Genomic DNA, 20,991 nt, shown 5'->3' on the forward strand with positions numbered 1-20,991 from the left:
TTCACCAAAAAGGGATGCTTCCACATTTTTCAGGAGTACTGTGTGATTACTACAGCCTGTCTGGTATTAAGAGTATTTATTGCATAGCTACTGAAGACCTTCTAATTATTCACCTCCTTTACAAATATGAAAGGGCTTTTCACCTTGAGAGTGTAGTTGTTGCCAGTTGTTGATCTGTAGAAAATTTAGCATGAAAGTTCAGTATTGAGGCCAGGCTGACCAGAGTCCCTCTACTGTTCTCCAAAATAATATGTGAAGTATGTTCATCTTCAGCCCACTGGAGGCTCCAAATAAACCTGTCCTCTCCAGTGTTGTTTGTTAAAGAAGTTAGAGTGCAGTCCCTTGTAATGCTGTGCAATTTAAGATCCCAATAAGGCTCTTGAGATTTCTGCCTGCTCAGTATTTTTTAGTCTCTTGCAGAACTTAACTCTGGATACAGTCATTCTTTAAGCATCTTGCATAATTCTTTGGTTCTATACCAGTTCATCTGCAAGTTTCTGTTAGGCACAACATTATTTTAATTTAAAAATACAGCAGCATAAATTACCTAAACAAATAAATTTTTCTTATTACATTGTTGGAAAACCTAAAGCTTTCCTATTTAATGCAGAATAGAAATTGAATAGGAATTCCAGCATGCAAGAAAAGGTACACCTGGTTCTGTTCTCTTCACCAGAACACTGACTTCTTACCTAACTTACTCACAAAAGGAAAAATTTTATAATTTGATAATTCATATGGCTAATTTGCAATACATAAACTACATTAATTTGTGTTAGCTCACTTATAGATTTCCTCACCAAAGCAAAAATGCAGCAGTTCAGCTGAAACACAGGCAGACATTTCTTAAGCAAGAATTATTTTTTGTCCTTACAATCTTCCTTTTAAAGCAATTCAATAATTTGCCAAGGTTTGAAAGTGGGTAAAGTGAGTGCATTTATATACTGAACTAACCTCTTACCTCAACTCACTGCAAATTAATCTCTAATGTTTTTGTGGCTAACAGGACATGGTATATACTGTTTATACTGCAGAAACGACTGGGTTTTAATGGGCTGTCTTAGAGCATCATGGTTAAAACATAGGTCCTCACAAGCCACCTGCAATTTGCACTGCCTTCCCCACACAGGCACAAGTAGCATGTCTAAGTGTCTTAACCACAATAAAGGCCAAAACTGCCATTCAGACTTCATTTTCCATGTCTGCAATAATTAGTGGGTCTGTTCAGGTATGGCCACGTGTAACCCTCTCACCAACTGCTGAAACACCTGTGCACTGTGCACTTCTTCCTTAGCTCCTGCCACAGACCTGGGGAATGAGTGCTTTGCATAATACCTGTGGGTACCAAACCATGGTGTCACATATCTGGGTGCAGAACATACACATACCACTTGTGTAGCATCTGTGTGGTTTGTTGTGCCTGACAGCTCGGTTTCTGACGTACTTGCACCTGTGGAAAAAATGCCCTTTTGGGCATGGTTGGTTTGCTCAGCAACCAGTCCTCCTCTACCCAAAAAAAGGCGCACAAGGTTGGGGAAGGATCCCCATAAGCTGCATAGGCATCTCAAAATCAACTGCTCCACTGTGTTACTGTTGCTGGACAGATTGGTAGATCAAGATGCTGCAATTGAGAGGACTTCCCCTTGCTTTTTGTTTGGTTGGTAGCTTTTGACATAATTTGTAATATTCTTGATCATTTTTATGGAGCTTCATGTAGTAGCAAAATTGTTACCTCAGCCCTGGCTGACAGGAGAACTTTTGCTGTTGTGACGGCTCGGGCAGCATCTCACCTCTAGTCTCACGTGGCACTTGGAGGTGGAGAGGAATGGTCACTGTCAGCAAAGGAAGGGCAGGGGCTGCTCTGTAGGCAGCTGAATCCAAACAGCTGCAAGGTCCAGGGTATCCTTCTGGCGCAAGGGTGAGTGCTTCCCTGCCCACGCTGTCACAGGTGTGTGCCATGACAGCATGGGGGTGTGTGTCTGAAGCAGCAGGGGTGCTTGCCTGTGCTGGGATGCATGGGGAGCAAACGGGGGTGCTGGGATCAGTGGGATCCCTAGGGACAGGCAGGGCCGTGGTGCAGAGGCAGCTCCTGGGCCACCCCCTGCCCTTGTCACAATCCTGCATTCAGCGATGCCGGGCGGAGTCCCAGCCCGTGGTGACCCTTGGCAAGGGCCTGGTGCGTTCAGGGAGCGTGTACTGGACAGTCTAATCAGTTCTCAAACTGTTCCAGCCTAGGATTACTGTCATGCTGCTTGTGGTCAGGGCACATCTCTGTCAAACTGCATCTGCTGTAGGGAGGCATTAGCTTTTCCTTTGCTTTTCCTTTGCACGGAGGAGTCGGAGGATGCGTTCATTTTTTGTTAGTTCTGCTGGTAATTCATTTGCCTGGAACAAAAAACCCTTGAGGTTAGCAGAAATGAAAAAGTATTTCCCAATCATGGTTAAAAGCATTATATTCTAGAGAAGATCATACTGGTCATTATAATGACATGGGCTTCTTCTAGTGTTGTCTCCAGCACTGTTGAAGATATCTTAGGAAAGCATCTTTTACTGTTGAAGTCTCATTTAAGTCTTCAAAACAATCCCAGAATGGAATTTGACTGACAGCTTATTTTGTGCTGACTGTTCAGGCTAAACGCCCGTGGGTTCCCTATGCTTCTGCCACAGCAGTAAAGGAGAGCATAGCTGCTAATTTTTCAGGGGAGATGAAGCAGGTCCTTATGTACTAATGGTCCTTATGTACTTATGGTCCTTATGTCCATAAAACTCCAAGGGATGACTTAAAATAGTGTTTGCTGTAAGGTTTGTAATAGAACATGAGTTTGGTATTGTTTTTTTTTTTGTTTATTGAATATAATTTTGGTAACACAAAGTATTTATGATGAAGTTGCTTCTGAAAATCGGTAATTTTGTCCTGCAAATATACTCTGTCATGTGAAATGGCATGTTGTTTACAAAAACTAAAAGCCAAAAAAAACCAAAAAAACCCTAACCCCCCCCCCAAAAAAAAAAAACAGCAGGAAAGGTTTCAGCCACACACTTTCTTCTGCTGCACACCCCTGCTGCTGTAGATCATTATCAGCAGCAGAAAAACTTTGTGCATTTTCAGGTTCTATTATAAACCCAAAATGTCTATTAACAGAGACTATGTAACACTCACTGTGTGAGTGGCATTAACTGTGCTGCCATCAAGTGGAATGATGCAGAAGTTAACAGCCACAGATTTTCTATTAAATGACAAAAATATTTACAACATATGTGGGGGATTGCTTGTTTTACAAACTTTCACTTACCTAGAAGTCAATGCCAGACCATTCATTTACAGCTTAACAAACCAATATCAAACCCTAGCAGCAAATATTTCAGAAACATGTCAGAGGAAGACATTTTCACAGAATTATCAAACATGTAATTTTAAAACACTTCATGAGATAAAACTTTGGTAAGTTTTCTATGGAAAAATTGCTGTTATCAAAAGAATGCAAAACTAATAAAAAAACCCTAACAGATCTACGTAAGATATGAGGAAGGTGCCTGTAATTTGGGATTTTTTATTCCTTTTTTTTTGTATTGGCAATGCCCTGAATTCTACACAGAAGCATGGGCTGCCCCTACCTCGATGGCACACATGGCTCTATGGCTGAGTGCTCCCCCTGTGCCTGGGAGAATGGAGAGCCAGGACCCACCTTGTTCCTCAGGCACGGATCCGCTCCTGCCTCAAGGAGCAGCGCCACTGTCCTCACATTGCCACTCAGCACGGCTGCATGCAGAGCAGAGGTCCCATTCTAGGAAATGCCAGTGGAGGTGTTTGTCCCATGCATGGGAAGAAAAGCAAAAGGCAGTGAAACACAAATGCTTGCAAAGAACAGACCTACGAGCGAGAAAGAGGTGACATGGGAGAGATTAGGTCATCAAAGGCATAGGGTCTGATTTAGGGTGCTGGCAGCCCCTAGTGGGATGTGAAGGATGTGATTTTAAATGCTTTAATAAAAATGAAAGTCAAGATCACATTACCACAGCAGTATTTCCTTTTAATAATCAGCCTTGGCAATAGATCAGAGGTGACATGAACACAGCACATGTTTCTGCCTGGCAAAATCAGCCATTAACCAGTGAAACAGAAGCACAAGCAGTAATGGAAGCCATCTGTGCATTTTGTCTTCTCTCTGATGATTAATGGCCTCAGTGTCAGGCAGCTGATAGGTGGGGGTTTTTATGGCTGGCCTTTTGTTTGTTTGTGGTTGCGAACTGACAGTTCAAATATGTGTGGAAGCTATTTCATACTCAAAATTAATAACTAAGTTGATGCCACCTACATTTTCAAGTACATTATGTTTGCCAATCATTTGCATGCCCAGAGGCTATCGAAGTATGTGATTAATGGACACATAAAATTAGGTCACCCATTAAAAAGCAACTTCCAAATAGCTGTTATTTTTCACGTCACTTTATGAATTCAGAGGAAAACAAAATCAAGTCGAGAATCTGCTCACAACAGATCATTTAGACTATTTTGCTGACTAAATGAAATAGAAGGCTGGGTGTAATGTTAAAATTGTACACTCAAGAGTAATCTACTTACAGTAGAAATAAAATCAAGTGACAAAAAGCAGAATTTCCTCTGTGACACAATGTGCTTCCTCATTCCAAGAATTAAATTCACAGTTTTGTTTAAAAAAATTGTGAGTGGCATTAAGGCTAAAAAAGAGAATTTCTTTTTTTTTTTTTTTTTAATTTTTTTTGCTCAAACTCCTATCATCTTCCACTAGGGAAGTTATAAATGACCTTATCAAACCCTTTGTCTTCTTGCATTCTGCTGAAAAAAATCTTTATGTTTCACTACTAACCTTCAGCAGGCCAAGTGTGGGAGAGAATTTCAGCAACTCTTCTATCACATTGTTGTAGCCTTTAATGGCAGCCTTCAGTAAAGCAGTGGTGCCATCCTTTAAAATAAGAGGAACATCAAAAATTACTTGTCTGCATTCTCCTTGCAGGGGAAGCTGGAGGAGAAGAAAAAGCTGGAGGGAAACCCCACGCAGCAGAGAGAAGAGTCTCCTCTGCTCATCACCTTTGAGGGGGCACCTCCACAGCATGTGCTGCTGTTTTTAGGGCACCTGGAGGATGATTTCTCTGGTGGGTGAAAGCTTCAGGATAAAATGAACCAGTGACACCATAATACCATCTTTGTCTCTCAACCACATGGACATTTCTATTCCCTTGTACCAGAAGGTTCCTCCAGAAAGCTGTCCCAGACACAACGGGGAAAAGGAAAGCTGTGGTGGGACTTTGCCACCTGACAAACAGGACGGACTCTGGAGCCACCAAGCCTCCATCCAGGCAGACTTAGAGCCCCCAGGTGAGGCATTCGGCTGCAGACAGAGCGCAGGAGGAAGCGCTACTCACATCGCGCGCGGCGTCTCGCTCAGCTCCCCGGAGCAGCATCACTCGCACCACTTCGCTGTGACCCATCTGCGAGGCAATCCACAGGGGAGCTGTCCCATCCTGCAAACAAAACAGGACTGCTGAGGGCTTCACTGCAGTGCCCTCTGAAAATTCACTGCCCAAGCATACTGGAATTGATATACATCAATTACTCAATCAAATCCTACAGGGAGACAAACGCAAAGCTGTGTCCAAACCCGTGTGGTAGGTTGGTGTAGTAAGTTAGGACTGCTTCAGTTTGTGGAGTAGAGCCCCCTTTATTGCCTTCTCTTGCATAGTTTGCACATAGAAATGTGCATTGCTCTGTGAAATAAAAGGCCAGTAAGGCACCAGCCATGCCTAAGATACACAGGGAAGTTTGAAACATAAGGGCTAAAGGTATCCTGTGTACTTTGAATTATAGGTGATTAGATGGGACAGAGGATACAGACAAACCTCAGCATGCACAGGCAGGTTCTGAATCTGGGTGCCTGCACACACGGAGTGAAAGTTGTTTACAGAAGCCAGGGAGCAAATGCAAGGTGATCACCAACTTTCAGTTCTGAATTACATTATCCACCCTCAGGGAATTGGGTGAAAACATCCTGTCTTACAGTGAAGGTAAGTATTTCAGAAATTTTATCTTCAAAACTCCACTACAAAACAAGGCAATTATCAAAGAATCCAGCATGAAACAATCTGCTTTGGAAAAGTCCTATGCAATAATTATTTGAGCACAAAGCCTCAAAAAATGCACATTCAGAGTAAGCTAAACTTTGCAATGGATTTCCCTCCCAAAGGCAAAAGGGAGTTGAAGCACTAGAAGTATTTCTCACTTCAAGTAGAATTTAGGTTTTTTGTGTCTTTTCCTCTTTTTGAGTCTAAAAGGCCTGATTCTCCAGACTCCAGCAGTTATGTAGTGCCAAACTAATTTTCATGGGCTTTTATAAAAGGCTTTGCCTGTATGGACTTTAACACAGAAGTGAGGCCCCACAAAGCAGGGTGCCTGCTTCTGCCTTTTGGGCTTGCCAGCTCCCCTCACCACCCTCTGCAGCCTGAAGGCTTGGCTTGAAAGAGGAAGACAAACTAAACTGAGACTTCCAAATTAGCCTTAATGAGAAGTTTCAGGAGAAATCAACTTTATTACATTAAATAGGATATTGCCACCTTGATCAAAGAAATAGTCTCTCTTCCCAGTGCCACCTGAAGATTCCTATGACTTGCTCATGCAACCCAGGAAACCATTGTTGAATCAGTTCTCTGCTTTCCATGGACTATGAATTAATCCTTTGAAAGAAACAGAAAAGTTATTTCTTCCTTTGATATAATAATTTGGGCTTCCCTTTTTCTAATTCTGAGAAGGAACAAATTCACATTCTGAAATCTTCAGTATTCTCAAATGGTGAGAAAGATGATCTTTGCCCACCCTTGTATAATTTCTCTGTAAATTAATTCACTGAAATTAGTGACTGAAATCACTCTGGTATATATCCTGTTAATACAAGTGATTCTTTGTGATTCAAAAATAACAAAGGCTGTCTTGTATAGAGAGTATGTGATGTTAGTTTGACGGCAAAAACTGTCCCTCTCCAATTTATTTATTTTAGTGTTTTCCCTACTAGTAAGCCGACACTTCATATTTTTGTAATCTCCCCCCACCAGAGGGCTCTAGAAAATAGCATTAGATGCATTGAAAAAGCCTGTAAAACTTGGAAAATATCTGAGAGCAGCCTGCACAATTTAATCTGTGTGAAGAACCGATGCTGTGCAAATCCACTCTTGTATTTACACAAGCAATGAAATCACAAGCTCAGCATAGGAAATAAAGCAGCTTTTGTTTACTCACAGTGAAATTTGTAGGAAAAACCCCTATTTTCAAGTATGAAAAGGAGCAAAAGGAGACACAAATGTTGAGTAAAATCACTGCTACTGTTAATCGTCATTAATAGTATTGCTGTCAGACGTTATCCTCAGCACCTCAGCTATAGGATAGAGACAAAAGTACATTATGAGGAAGAGTGGCTGTATTGAAGGACTTAGCCTGAAGAGAAGAAAGATAGTGAAGATAATGATGGGTTCACATTGACTATGGTCAGCTTCTTTCTCTTAAGCAAACAGCATCTAGCACTCAGGTTTATGCAAATATCTACATTTATATGGAGTAGATGAGCTTTCTGTCCATTTTCATGTTGGTGAACGATGCAAAGCAGATACTACATTTTACTAAGAGGTCACATGAGAATTCCTGCGTAAACAGATATTAGGGCTTGGAGATGAGTTAGGAAGAAAGTGAGAATAGGGAAAGATGCAGTTAAAAATTTACTCTCCTTTCCTTGTCCCTCTGCCCAGCCAGCAGACTGCAGATCACTACATTCCTACAATAATTTTAAATATCCCATATGTTTGTAAGGTGTTCTTTCTTCCACATTTAGTTACAAGCTAGTATGTATGGACAACACTTTATTATATCCAGCAGCCAGAAGTTCCAAATATACTCTGACTGAAATTATTAATGTTCTTTCTCTTACCCATTAACTAATGACTTCATCTTGCAGCTTTGAATCTTAGCTTTTGCTTATGGCTTGACATTTTAGAAAAGGCCAGATTGGGGTGGGGGGTGAAAGACCCCTCAAATTTCCAGTAGGTATTTCCAGGGGCAGACAACCCCTACTCTCAGGCTACTCAGTGTCATATCCTGCACTGCTCTGCCTATTAGTCCACTTGCACTACTACAACTAATTTGCCAATAGCAAATTTCTTGCTTGCTGAAGTGCAACCCTATATAGATTTACTGTCTTACATGCATGTGTAATTGCATATCAAGTGCTAAGAAAAAAGTCATTAATTTTCAGGTTATTTTGAATCTGCTTAACCAGCCAGAATAAAGCCTGTTGGGACACAGACTGCCAAAACAGCATTGGCAAAGAATCTTACAGCTCTGTTTTGTAAGTTGAAGAAGCATAGAAACATCTCCCGTAGCAGGCTTCAGACATTGCCCCCAGGTCTGTCTAGACAAAAAGATGACAAAAGAATTCCTGCCCAGCTCCTCAATTTTGGCAAGAGCAGAAGGCAATTACAAGAGAAAGGACACTGCCAGGGAAGAAACTTTCCAGGAAGGTTCACTATTTCAGCTCTCACTTGTGAGAGCTGAAGGCCTTGCATGTGGACAGCCAGGACCATCCAGGTGTCAGAAATATCCCCATGGGATGGGAGGTGGGACCCCAGACTGAGGGGGAACTGGTACCCACCACAGCAGCAGGAGGAGATATAGAAGGCAGACACATATGTGCAGGGCCATGGTTTAAGCCACCAAATTCCCTAGGTAGAGAGGAAAACTTGGAAACCACGAGGAAGGAGAGGATGAACTCACACCTGGCACTCTGCAGCCCTGCATTTGAGGTAATGTTGCCTGGAAAAGCTTTTTACCACAGTAAGAGCAATGCTGCTTGTAAAGGAGAATTGTCTGGCATCGAAACTGCCCCTTCTTGAGCTACATTCCTCATGACCAACATACCCCCTTCTAACAAAGTACAAATCCATTTGTTAGTAAGAACCAGACTGAAGTCCATCCAACCATTACTTGACTAATTAAACAGTAAAAATGTGCCATTTGTTAAGGAAATGTTTCCGATTACAGTGGGCCCAAATACAAATGCCATGCACTTATCCAGGCATAATCTTAGCAGGGATCGGAGGTACGCTCAAGCAAAGAGGGTCTGTCCTGCTGGAGATGAAACACAGGAGCCAGGAGGAACATTCACACAGAGGCAAGTTTTTGCCTCAACTAAGATTTAAAATTGCCTCGTGAAACATTGTGTGTTAGAAATTGGATTAGAGAGCTAAAAAAATAATGTCAGAAAGAATTAGCTGCATTATAATTGCAGATAGCAGAAAGCGGTTTTAATGGCAACAGGGTTCAGCCAGATCTAAAGCTCCCCAACCTTACTTTGACTTACTCAAAAGGCATTAATGCATACCTTGGTCACTCCTTCTACATTGAAACTTCGGACTTAATTAACAGCTTTTAACATTTCTTAAGCTTTTTCTAGGGTGGAGGCAACCTAGGAGCAGCTAATGCACCAGTGCAGGGGGCAGCTGCCAGCACAGCGCTGGTGCTCAGAGGTGGGGCTAGAGGCAGCAGGAAAACTGCTCCAGTCAAGGCACTTGAAATACTTTCCACATCTAGGAGTCTACACAGACCTAGACATGCAGCAGAAGCATATAGATCAGTGTCTGTTGCCAGGCTATGATGTGTCAGGCTTTTGGTGCAGATGAAAGAAAATACTGAAAATACCTGGCAGAGCTTGTCTCATGCCACATTGTCCACTGTTATTAGAGTTTTCACACTCATTTGCTCTTGCCTGCTGCTTTTTCACTTGCTGCAGTCAGTGATCACAGCCACCTGGCTGACATGCATGACTAATTACCAGGACAAGACCTTATCCCATCAATTTCAAATGTGCACTGAAGACCCAGGACAGCTACCTTGCCTGCAGGGTTTCAGGAGAACACAGGCAAGGGTCTCTTAAAGCAGGTAGAGATTCCTGAGAAGCTCCATCTCTAACCAGCATTTCTATGTGCTGGATGTAAAGCTAGCTGTGCAACTCCACCTCTTGCTGTTTAGACACTGATTTTAGAGTCAAGAAACAGCTAAAAAATTAAGAAACCCTTCTATTTGGAAAGCAAGAGAGCTTTCATACATGTCTCTGTATACCACCTATGCTTACCTATCTCACAGTTAGTATAAAACCTAGAAAGCTCCTTGCACCCTTACCTAACTCCAGCATCCAGTGATGCCCAATGGATCCAGCCCCTGACCCCTAGCAGGGATCTCTGAACCAGCCACAAATCTAGCTCACACTTCTCATTTAATGATCAAACAGCAGCCCTACTGCTTGCAGAGGAGTTAATTTCATGCTTACAGCTGCCACTGGTTGTGTGTGTTAGCAACATCAGGGCCACTAGAGTGACTAGCTGGAAGTGGGGAGAAAAGCTTTCCATATGCATCAAGAACTTTCAGAGAGGAAGGCAACACTCATGCTTGAATTTCAGAGTGCACAGGAATGACACAAAGTAAAACAAACAAATAAACAAAAGTTAAACTAAAAATAAAAGCATTTGTCAGATAAACTTTAACACCAAAGCCATGTCTGAAGGTTTGGAGATTTCAAATTTAGTGCTGCCTCCTCCCAGAGCGCACAGATTTTCAAAAGCTTTTCAACAATTTTCAAGAGAACTCAGGGATGTTGTAGGCTGTGTAGACCTTCAAAAGTAATGTACAACACAAACAGATTGGTAGTTGCAAGAGGTAGTGCAAGGCCCTTACATCAACATTCCATACTGGAGGGTTGATGGAGGGTTTTATTTTGATTTAGTTCGGTGCCTGACCCAAACATGCATGTGGTTCTAACCCATTTAAAGGAGCAGTCAGTGGTTTGATCTGCTCTAGAATCACAGCATCATTTAGGCTGGAAAAGATCTCTAAGTCCAACCATTAACCCAGCACTGCCAAGTCCATCACCAAACCATATGTCCAAGTGCTAGATCTGCACTGTCTTTTAAAAACCTCCAGGGATGGTGGCTCATAGGGTGTAATGTGTAGATGTGGAGCAGAGCTTTCAGTTTCAATTCTTTCAGAAATCACTGAAATATTGACTTCAAAATCATGTTACCAGTCTGAACTAAAATACAGAATGTTGACACAGCCACGAACCACCTTCCAATGAAACACCTCCACCTTCCACATGAACCCAATGCCTGGAGAAAATTCCAGTGTTAATTTTCATAACTATAAAATCAGAGCTATACAATTCTGCCCTGAAGTGTTGATCATACCTGTCGTGTCTGGTTGACCTTTGCTCCTGAAGAAAGCAGCAATCGGATGACATCCAGATATCCTCCTTGTGCTGCCAGGAAAATTGCAGAAGCTCCATCCTAAGAACAAACACATCAGTCTTACACTGAGTTGAAGTGATGCCATTTTTCCACACAAAACCAAATCAAATTGAATTAAGTTCTCAGTCTTTAGTCATTATGTTTTGTAACAGCAGATATACAGCCATGCTCAAGAAATAACTACCAAAATGCAAAGTCTAGTTCATAATAAACTGTGACAACATTTTCATTCAGTATGCACAAATACTGGCTCCCATCATATTTCAAACCCGGCATTAAATCCTATGTCTGGAATACTAAGAGTCTAGTTCTTTGCGGCGTTGAGCTACATAATTAGAAATTAGCTCCTGTACAGCAATACAGGTTCGTTTAGCTTTTCTATGTTCATGCAGAAGTGTTCTGCTACATGAATACATGGTGGACAGATGTCAGGTACTTTGCAAGACTGCAGGCCCCAGCACTGAAGGCTGCCCTTGAGGCTGAAGGAGTAAGGCCTGTGCCACACTACTGTGCCACCCCACAGATCACCATGCTTCTGCTCTGGCACATCTTGTAGAAGAATCTTCACCTGTAATTTAGTAATCTAAAAGTATTTTGTAGCCATATCAGAAACCAGAATTTTCCTGCAAAAAGCTTGTGAAAGAATAAATTGTGAACAAATCCAGGGTTTTATTTTTCTTTGACATGTCTTTCATGTGCAGATGTTCTCAGAATTTTACTTCAGAGAAACACCTTCATAGGAAAAAAATTATAAGTCATATTTCATTAAGTGTTTTTGATGGAACATTTTCAAACAGCATTATAATCCATCTAACCAACTATAAGCAGAAATCTGTATTGAGGGTGGGACAGGTGTTTACCCATCCTACATCCACAGCACTATGCACAGGATGTGCTAGGACAAGTTTTCCCAGGAGGCGAGAATCTTTTCGTTTAAATAGAGGCAGGAATTAACCCCTTTCCTGCATCTCAGATGTGCAAGTACACCTCTCATACCAACTCAGGCAGGTGCTGATCACAAAATACAGAGCATTTTAGTGAAAGCCTGCTGTTGGCCTTGTTGGCATATCACTATGTTGGGACTAAATGCTGTTGTCTGCAGAGAGAGTGTGCACAGTTACTCCTCTAGCTGAAAAACTCAGCACAGACTTGGTGAAGCATGAGCTGAGTATAGTGCCCCAGGGACTGAATTTAGGATGTTTGACATTGATTTCAAGACAAATGTCCTGGTAAACAAAAGAGGTGTCTTCTGGAACTATTAATGCCTGTCCCTAGGCCCTCTGATGGGCTGTTTTCTCTGTTTGCTGTGTGAGTATTTGAAAAAACCTGGCAGTACCAGAGAGAGAGAACACTCTCCTCCAGAGACAGAGAACACTTCAATTTAGAAAGTAAACAAAATTGTGTAATATTAAAAAAGCTCTTTATTGTAGGATCAGTCAAGATGGAGAACCTTGCATTCACTGATATCTATTTGATTTGAATAGATGCTATAATGAGAATGCTTTTTTGAGGCTATAACACATTTTTGCAAGAAATACTATTTAGTTAGAGCATTCTTTTGTCTCTTGCTCTCCTGATGCCTCACATGAGTCAATTTAGGATTAAAACTTTGATCTTGATGGTTTTGGGAGCAGTATCCAAATGCATGCTCAAAATCCCTCCCATTTGGCTGCCAGTGAAACTGCCATCCAGGCACCACTTGACAAACGCAGCTTGGCCCATAAGAAGAGCTAGACAACCTTTTTTTCAAGAGATCATATTCTTATTTTATTACACAGCTCCTTCTGACTGGCTTTGCCCAACGTCTGTGAGCAATAAAAGTACATTTTAAAATCCAATTGCAAATATTGCTCATTTCCAGAAGAGACAACAAGGAAGTAATTTTACTGCCTTGACCTCTGGGTAAGAGTCTGCAGGTGTGGCAGCATAGCTATTTTTAAACTGAGTGGCAGCCACTGGGATTACCTTGCAGAGGGTTGAATCACTGCCCTCAGATCAGAAAGACAATTTGCACAACAGCAAGGGTGGAACAACCTTATTTATAAATGAGGGGTGAGGCAACACTGAGGTAGGATCCCCCTATGACCGCTTCTGCAGTCACCAGCTCTCAGCTCCCCTGCAAGCCAGCAGGCATTGCAACAGCATCCTGCAGATCCAAAGCCAATGGAAACAGCTGAAAAAACTCATATATCTCAGAGAAACAACTTCCTCTTTGTCAGCCTTGAGTGCCCTGAGGTAGGAAAGAGTGGGGTGGGAAGCAGAGGTAAAATCTGCTACTTGTTTCTGTTGAATGCCGAAAAGCTCAACTTATCTGTGTCTCTGTTGGAGTAAATTAAATCCAGAGCTTCATTGGCTCAATCCAACTTTCAGAAAAGTCAACTAAACAACATCAGTTCAGCCATTTTAACCTTACTTTGCCCAAAACACTGGCAAACTGGAGATTCACAAATATCAAATAACAGAATTTTAATTGATATTAAAAAACTGCTTTGAAGTAATTTAAAGATTTTAATTTTTGCTATTCTTTCTGGCAGAAAACTAATGTACTATAGAGGCTCTGGAGCTATTCTCTCTCCTGCATATCATGGTAGAACATGACATGCTCTTTCACCCCAGGCTATTTGGGTAGCACAAGTCTGTTCCAGATTTGGTACATATCCTCCATACAGATCATGAACCCAAAGGCAGCCAAAGAATCTTTTCTGATTTTGTGCTACCTCTCTCTCAGCATCATGAAAAGCAGACAGTTAACAAAATCCACTTCTTAGAGGAACAGAGTACTATAAAACTGCAGTGTTTGGCAAATGCCTGTCTGTGCTGGAGCCAGGGTGTCTGCTGTTGTCCAAGCAACAGCACATTTGTTCCACCACCACCATTGTCAATATTGTGTGTGTCAAATAACTCACATAGAGTTGATCGTGAATGTTGGCGCCGTGCTTCAGCAGAGTTTCCACGACTTTTGCATGCCCATACTGACAGGCAGCCAGCAGAGCTGTGCCTCCATCCTGTGAAAACAAAAAAGAATGGGTACATACAGTCAGGTGAGAGGTCAGGCTGAGCTGAACTTCACCATAAAAAAAAATAGAAAGAGACAAACTTTAAGACTTTTCAGAATTTGGCTCACAGCAGTTCTGTGATGAGTAGCCATTGAATCTTTCATAATTTTAATGCCAAGTGTTGACATGCAAATCTTTCAACTTGGCTCAGTCACTATATAAATTTTTCTCCTGAGTTTTTTTAGGGAGGAAAAGGAATGAAGAAAATTCTGTTTTTCATTCCTCATCTTCTGCCTTGCCATTAGAAGCTTTGTTCCTTTCACAACTTCAAGCTCCTCCACGTCTCTTCCTTTTACAGCCAAATTCCTCATGCCTGCCAAACTCTTCCACTGATGGAAGGACAGCACACCTTTCCACTGCTCCAGAACCTATTGATCATCTGCTCTTCTTTGGCCAGAACCTTGTGCCCTGTTTTGTCCTGCCTCTCCTCAGTGGCTTGTTGGCCTGAAGCTGAACAGACAGGAAGCATTCTAAAATGTGCTAGCGGACTGTGGAAATGTGACTCTGACCAAAGGCACAACCACCAGTGAAAGCACTGTTACTGCTGCTTGACAAGTGATCCCTGCAGGTGGGATCAGTCCCAGGCAGTTAGAGTTCCTGCACATCACCACTAAAGGGAGACCTAGGCACATGCATCAATCCCTCCTTGTAGAAACATTCCCTTGGGAGCCAGCTGAGAAGGGAAACACCTCAGTGTCACTGGTGATGGACCCCAAACCAGCTCAAACAACTGAGACAGCAAACGTGGGTCTTGCCATCTTAAATGTGCTGTGCCCCACTCAGAAATTACCAGTATTTCAGACACAGCTATGCACAGCAAGTTCTTGTCGTCTGCCTGGGATGGCACCAAGCCATCAGGCAAAGCTGATGCACACCCCAAAATGTCTCCACCACAGGTCTTCTCTCCTCCCCGCCTTCTCCCAGTCTCAAGCCTCTCCCCCACAAAATAAACTATCTTAAGTATTTCATCTAAATGGTTTCTAGAGCTGCTATTAATGTGGACACAAGACTGTGCTTTGGCCTAGACTTGTTCTCTGAAACAACTCCAAAGTTGTCTGAAATTTTCCACACAGACAGATATCCACAAAAGAAGTTGCAGCTTGAGTGACCAAATGTGGCTTTTATAACGAGAAGCGCCAATCAAATTTATTAATCAATGGTGCAATTTCATGGCTGTAATAGCCTGGTGAAAATCCAAGCTCTGACATGACTGAACTAACCCACAGGCACTATTTATAACTACCCTCAAAACATCATATTCACCCTTCCTGCCACAACATTGAAAAGAAAAGAAGGCTTGGGTGTCAGCAAAGCCAGAGATGTGAGGCTGTTGTGTGACAGTCTACGAATTGCCTATTAATTCTGGATTATTTGACTAAGTACAGTGTGTAATCAGGTCAGTGGAGTTAAGTTTCTCTTATGAGAAATTAGACTTTCCTGTCAAATTAAACTACTGTAACTTAATGAGAACTCCTGGAACAAAACACAAAAGCAATCACAATTGTTCTTGGATTGAAAAACACCTTATACACATTTAAAAGACAATGGAAAAGCTAATAGCTTCATGTAGCCTATTTCCTCTCCCCAGCCAAGTGAAAGCCACTTTGTTCAAGGGGTGATTTACTGGATCAAAGGGCTATAAACAAAACAAAACAAAAAAAACCCCAAGAAATTTTCAAAGACTTTTCCCCTGAATGATGTTGAGAGAGAAAGGTTAGTGAATTAAGAAGAGAAACTGTGCTATCCAGACTGAAGATCCTCTGTGGAGACACAGGGAAGGAAAAGTTTTAGGAAGCTTTAAAATATTAAAGTTCCATGTATGGAGGGTAAATAGACATGCTCAGTTGGTTGCATCTGGGAAAAGTTTGTTTTCTGCTTTATGGTTTGGCTTTTGTTTTCTAAAATTCTTCTGTTCTCCACAAACTTCTGTAATTTTTAGAAGATTGTTTGGTTATTATCATAATTTCTGTAGGGAACCAAATGACAGATCCCAGGTAAAAGGCAGGCCTGCAAAGTTAACCCCAGTTGGCCCAGCAGAGCTGAAGCCCAACACTTGGAATCCCAGGGTGTGATCCCACTTCGGGAGATGTGACAGCTTGGGGTTAAGAATGGCAACACTCTCTCAAGACATGTTTAATTAATTCAAAAAGGGGTTCCTGACCAAGTGTTTGGTTCAACCCAGTGAACAGTTTTAAACAGATAGTTTTTTTTTTTTTTTGAAAGAGTAACACAATTCCAAAATACGCCATTTGGATCTTTCAGACTAAAGTGATCAAGTTTTCCTAGATTAGTCTGATAAGAGTCTAGGGGTTGGAAGAGGATCATTGGATGGTCCCCAGTTTCATCTGTTCACTCTGAATCAAATATTTAGTGTGGCAGAGAGAAGTGGGTAACAATTCCTGGGCTCAAAGATCTGGTCTCTGATCAGGAGGACAACTGAGCTCTAAGACCTGCTCTACTCTCTGTCTGATATATGAAGCTGAACACATTCCACAGCAGGGATTGGGATTCCTCTGCATGCTCTGAATTGGGGGTACCACCGTGAAAAATTAGATATACATCTTTCTGTAAGAAAGGGAAGCTGGGGGCAGGAAACTTTTCCCCTGACCACGTGATAAGACAGCACTTAGTTAAATCAAGGAATTGTCAAACAGTGCAGTGGTTTATTTCTCAGTCCTCCTCTTGCCTCTGTTGAGCTTCCATCTGGTTTTCTCTTACACTTAACTCCAGCAAGCTCTAGCTGAAGACCCCAGTGCTTTACAGACCATAGGGAAAGAAGATAACTTGTGGAAAATAAAAAAAATAATAAATTAATTATGGAGTTTTAACATCCCTTTCAGACATGTGATTACCTCTTTCCTTTTTGGCTTCAGCTGAGATTAAGTAAAGAGCTGAAGCAGTGTCTTTGGTACTGGCAAGCCTCTTGGAAACTCTGAGCAGGGCAGCAAGTGGGAGCTGGCCATGTGAGCAAGCACTGAGGGGCTCCTGGGGCTGTCACCCCTTCTGCAGTGGGCAGGAGGCCACTGTGCAACCTCTTAGAGATGGCACGTTGCCTTGGGCTCACTTCTTGCTCATATCCTGTTTTCCTGACACAATGAAGCTTCTATTAATCCTGCAAATATTTCCAAATCAGATAGGAGCTGGACTTTTCTCGGCTACCTCTGCAATTCTTCCCCTGAAACCATTTTTCTGCCCTGCCCAGGGTCTGTCCTCCTCACTGCCAGCACATAACAGCAGCTGCCGATCTGCAGTGAAAATATTTGGAACAGCAGCACTGGGTAAGCCCATGCTAAGTGGTGTAGACTTCCCTGTCTATTTGCTGACATTGCTTCCATCTGTCATCATCACCTGAAATACCTTAGAAAATACCTTGTTTTACCATCTCTTAAAAATGGTACAGAGGGGGAGAACTGATCTTCTGCAATCACTGCCTGCTGACAAACAGCCTCTGACATACTCCTCAACCTGCAGTGCTGCTCGGAAAACATGCCACCATGCTTTTTAAGAACTCACATGCTTATCACATCTATCAGAATAAAAATGTTTTAACCTATGTTAAATATTTCTGGGGATATCAGACTGGGACAATGCAGAATAATATTAATGAATAATATTATATGTAACAATTATATAATAATTAACCTTCAATAGTACTATTCATTCTCTTTAGAACATCAATATTTATTGCTAATTAATTTATTACACTATATTAGAATAGTTTTAATTTGCCTGCCATAGCAAATATCAATTCTAATGATACAAGGCTTAACAAGAATAGCATGGCTGTATTAATATAGTTCTCCGGAATTCTCATATATGAGTAACAAATGTAGTAATCACAATTGGCAGATAAGTACATGAAAAAGATGTTGGGTTTTGCATTTCCTTAAGTTAAGTCTCTGTTTTCTAGGATACATTCAATTTGTGTGCTTATTCCAAATTGATGTAGTAATTTATAATAGAAATATATATACTCTTTGCAAATGGATTTATTTTGCACTGGCCTTTAAAAACAGGATCAACCATATCTTTTCCAGTGCTGCTCTCAGATGAGTGTCTTAGTGAGAAAATGCCTTGTCCCTAACCTGAAAAGGTGTATTTTATCAACTATATTGTTTCTGGGGTTTAGGAGGGATAGAGGAGCCTGTCACCTTGGTCGCCTGTTAACAGACCAATGGAATTATTCCAAGCTGTGAAAACCACATTATTAAATCAGAAGATTGAAGTGATACAGTGGAAGATGTGGAGTGTCCATGCACTACACCTGACTGGTGCCTCCTGCTCAAGCACACACTGGGTGATGCTGCTGGAAAATCATCTCACATGCACATCCCAGCCAGCCTCCCATGTTACGCCCACTGGGAGCTGGTGTTACCAGCTTGTCTGGATGTAACAGAAAGCTGTGGTCTGGAGAGGAAGAGCAACCAGCAGCTTAAAAGATACTTGGTACTGCCATATGGGCCAAGTCAGGTCTGTGTTCCGAAGCAGGGTCAGGTAGGAAAAAAGGGTCTGGAATGAAATTTTCAAGGTGAGCAACAGGACACCCCAAACTTGCATTTGTCCAAAGATGGAGGCCATTTGGAGCAGCTGAACACAGGAATATTCTTTTATAATTTAGATCTTTGCTCTCTTTTATCTGCCCTAGTGTTTCACATCAATATATTTTGCATGCTTCATAAAAGATTGTATATTGCCATGAAGGATCAGACAATTTCAAGTCTGCTGTCCACCTCTTGGATCAAATCTTGGCTTTTTCACAAACTCCTAGTTCACAGGCTGTGGAAAGATTGATTGAAGCTGTAACTGTCTCTCTAGACAGAATAAGGCACTGAGCCTCTGACTTGCCAGCAAGGGAAAATGACCCCTATGAATCTTGCTAACCCCCAGACATACCCTGAAATAAAAGTCAGAGAAGCAACATTCATTTGAATATGCTACTTTACCCAAGAAATTTGTCCCACATGAGAGTATCCAGCACTGTAAGATACAGCTGTTGTATTTAACACAGCAACCTCCTGCATTGCCAACTTTCACAGCTGCACTCTGTGTTGTGTTAAACAGCCACAATTTCATTCATGCTTTTATTACTGATTGCTGCTGTGGTCAGAGAGTTTCTCACCACAAGCACAGCTCCCTGGGATATCAGAATCCTACTCTATGACCACAAAACAACAGGATTTTAGCCCCTAGAGCATAGGGAGCTGAGCTTCTGATGTTCCATCAATTCCCTTATATTTAGAGCCTGTATTTGCAGGGACTCCAGAAAGCAGGTATGGATTGAGAGAATAATTCAAATCACAGACTAAAATATCTTGAGAAATTGATTGCTGTGGGGTAAAGAACTACTGCTTCTTCAAAGACATCACTAGGGATCCCAGGATAAGTTACTTGCAAGGGTCCTCCTTCCCAGATAATGGGAATGCTTCAAAATGTAACTAGCACATCAAGGACAAGTATACTTAATGAAAATATGTTGCTTTTCCCCATTTGCTGACAGCAGAGGTGCTAATACTGGCTTGGGCAAAAAAAAAAAAAATGGTTGATGCACTGCTGTCAGTGATGAACTGCTGATCTTGCTGCTGTTGACCCCATGAGGGGTGAGGAACCCAAGCCCTGCCACGTGTGCTTTGGGCTATTCTAAGAAGATTTTGGAAAAGGACCTGCTTGAAAAAAGAAATAAAAGCTCTGAGGTACATTTCATCTTTTTGTCCCAGATAGGAAAGTAGGAATTTAGGGAGGACTGAAGGCATTATATTCTTATGTATCCTATGGTGGCATGTGGGGACATCCCAATGTTGATGAAATGCAAGTTCTATGCAACCAGAAGACATGAACATCTAAATCAGGATCCTACTTGGTATGTACAAGAAGACCCTTTGATCTTGTATTGGAGGATGAAGAAAGACTCATATCACTATCAAGGGACCTTGATGACCTTATGCCATTCAGTCTAGGTACGAAAAGCCAGTCCAAAGTTAATACTTCACAATGTGTTGCATTACTCAAAACTGTTCACATGAGGAAATTTCATCATCTTAACACTCCCCTGTCATGTTCCACGTGAATACAAAAACTCAGCCTTGACTGTCAGAATGTATCAGCATGCAAAAATAAACACATCATCTTACTTTATTCCTAAATTCAGTGGAGGCTCCAAATGAAAAGAGAAACTTCACTACATCGTTGTGGCCTTGCTGTGCAGCAAAGAACAGAGAGGTTGCACCTGACTGTAAAGGAAAAACTGATTAAAATAGTAACAAACACATAACACACTTGACTGAAGTATAGACATTTCAAATTAAAAAGCATCAAGCTCAATCAGTTGAATATCAGCTGAAAAGACATGATGAATTTGAAGACTCCAGAGGACACCAGGTATCTTAACTCAGTCTTCTTCCCACTGCACTGAAAAATCTGTCCAACATTTGGGAGGAAGGGAAGGAAGGGAAGGGAAGGAAAGGAAGGAAGGGAAGGAAGGGAAGGAAGGGAAGGAAGGGAAGGAAGGGAAGGAAGGAAGGAAGGAAGGAAGGAAGGAAGGAAGGAAGGAAGGAAGGAAGGAAGGAAGGAAGGAAGGAAGGAAGGAAGGAAGGAAGGAAGGAAGGAAGGAAGGAAGGAAGGA

At 41.7% G+C, this 20,991-nt stretch overlaps 1 protein-coding gene across 2 annotated transcripts in view; it reads right to left on the bottom strand.

The window, feature by feature from the left end:
* Positions 1-2,301: 2,301 nt before the first annotated feature.
* Positions 2,302-20,991, bottom strand: part of ANKRD29 (ankyrin repeat domain 29) — a 28,005-nt gene continuing 9,315 nt past the window's right edge. The window contains exons 4-10 of one of the 2 annotated variants that reach the window (XM_058817221.1): positions 20,501-20,599; positions 14,223-14,321; positions 11,257-11,355; positions 5,404-5,502; positions 4,848-4,943; positions 3,687-3,785; positions 2,302-2,385 (exon numbers count right to left, since the gene is read on the bottom strand). In XM_058817221.1, the coding sequence (XP_058673204.1) occupies positions 2,302-2,385; positions 3,687-3,785; positions 4,848-4,943; positions 5,404-5,502; positions 11,257-11,355; positions 14,223-14,321; positions 20,501-20,599 (675 nt within the window). The remainder of the gene's footprint in view (positions 2,386-3,686; positions 3,786-4,847; positions 4,944-5,403; positions 5,503-11,256; positions 11,356-14,222; positions 14,322-20,500; positions 20,600-20,991) is intronic. The other variant, XM_058817230.1, reaches the window with a different exon arrangement.

Source organism: Ammospiza caudacuta, chromosome 1 (genome assembly GCF_027887145.1).
Source record: "Ammospiza caudacuta isolate bAmmCau1 chromosome 1, bAmmCau1.pri, whole genome shotgun sequence".
Lineage (NCBI taxonomy): Eukaryota > Metazoa > Chordata > Aves > Passeriformes > Passerellidae > Ammospiza > Ammospiza caudacuta.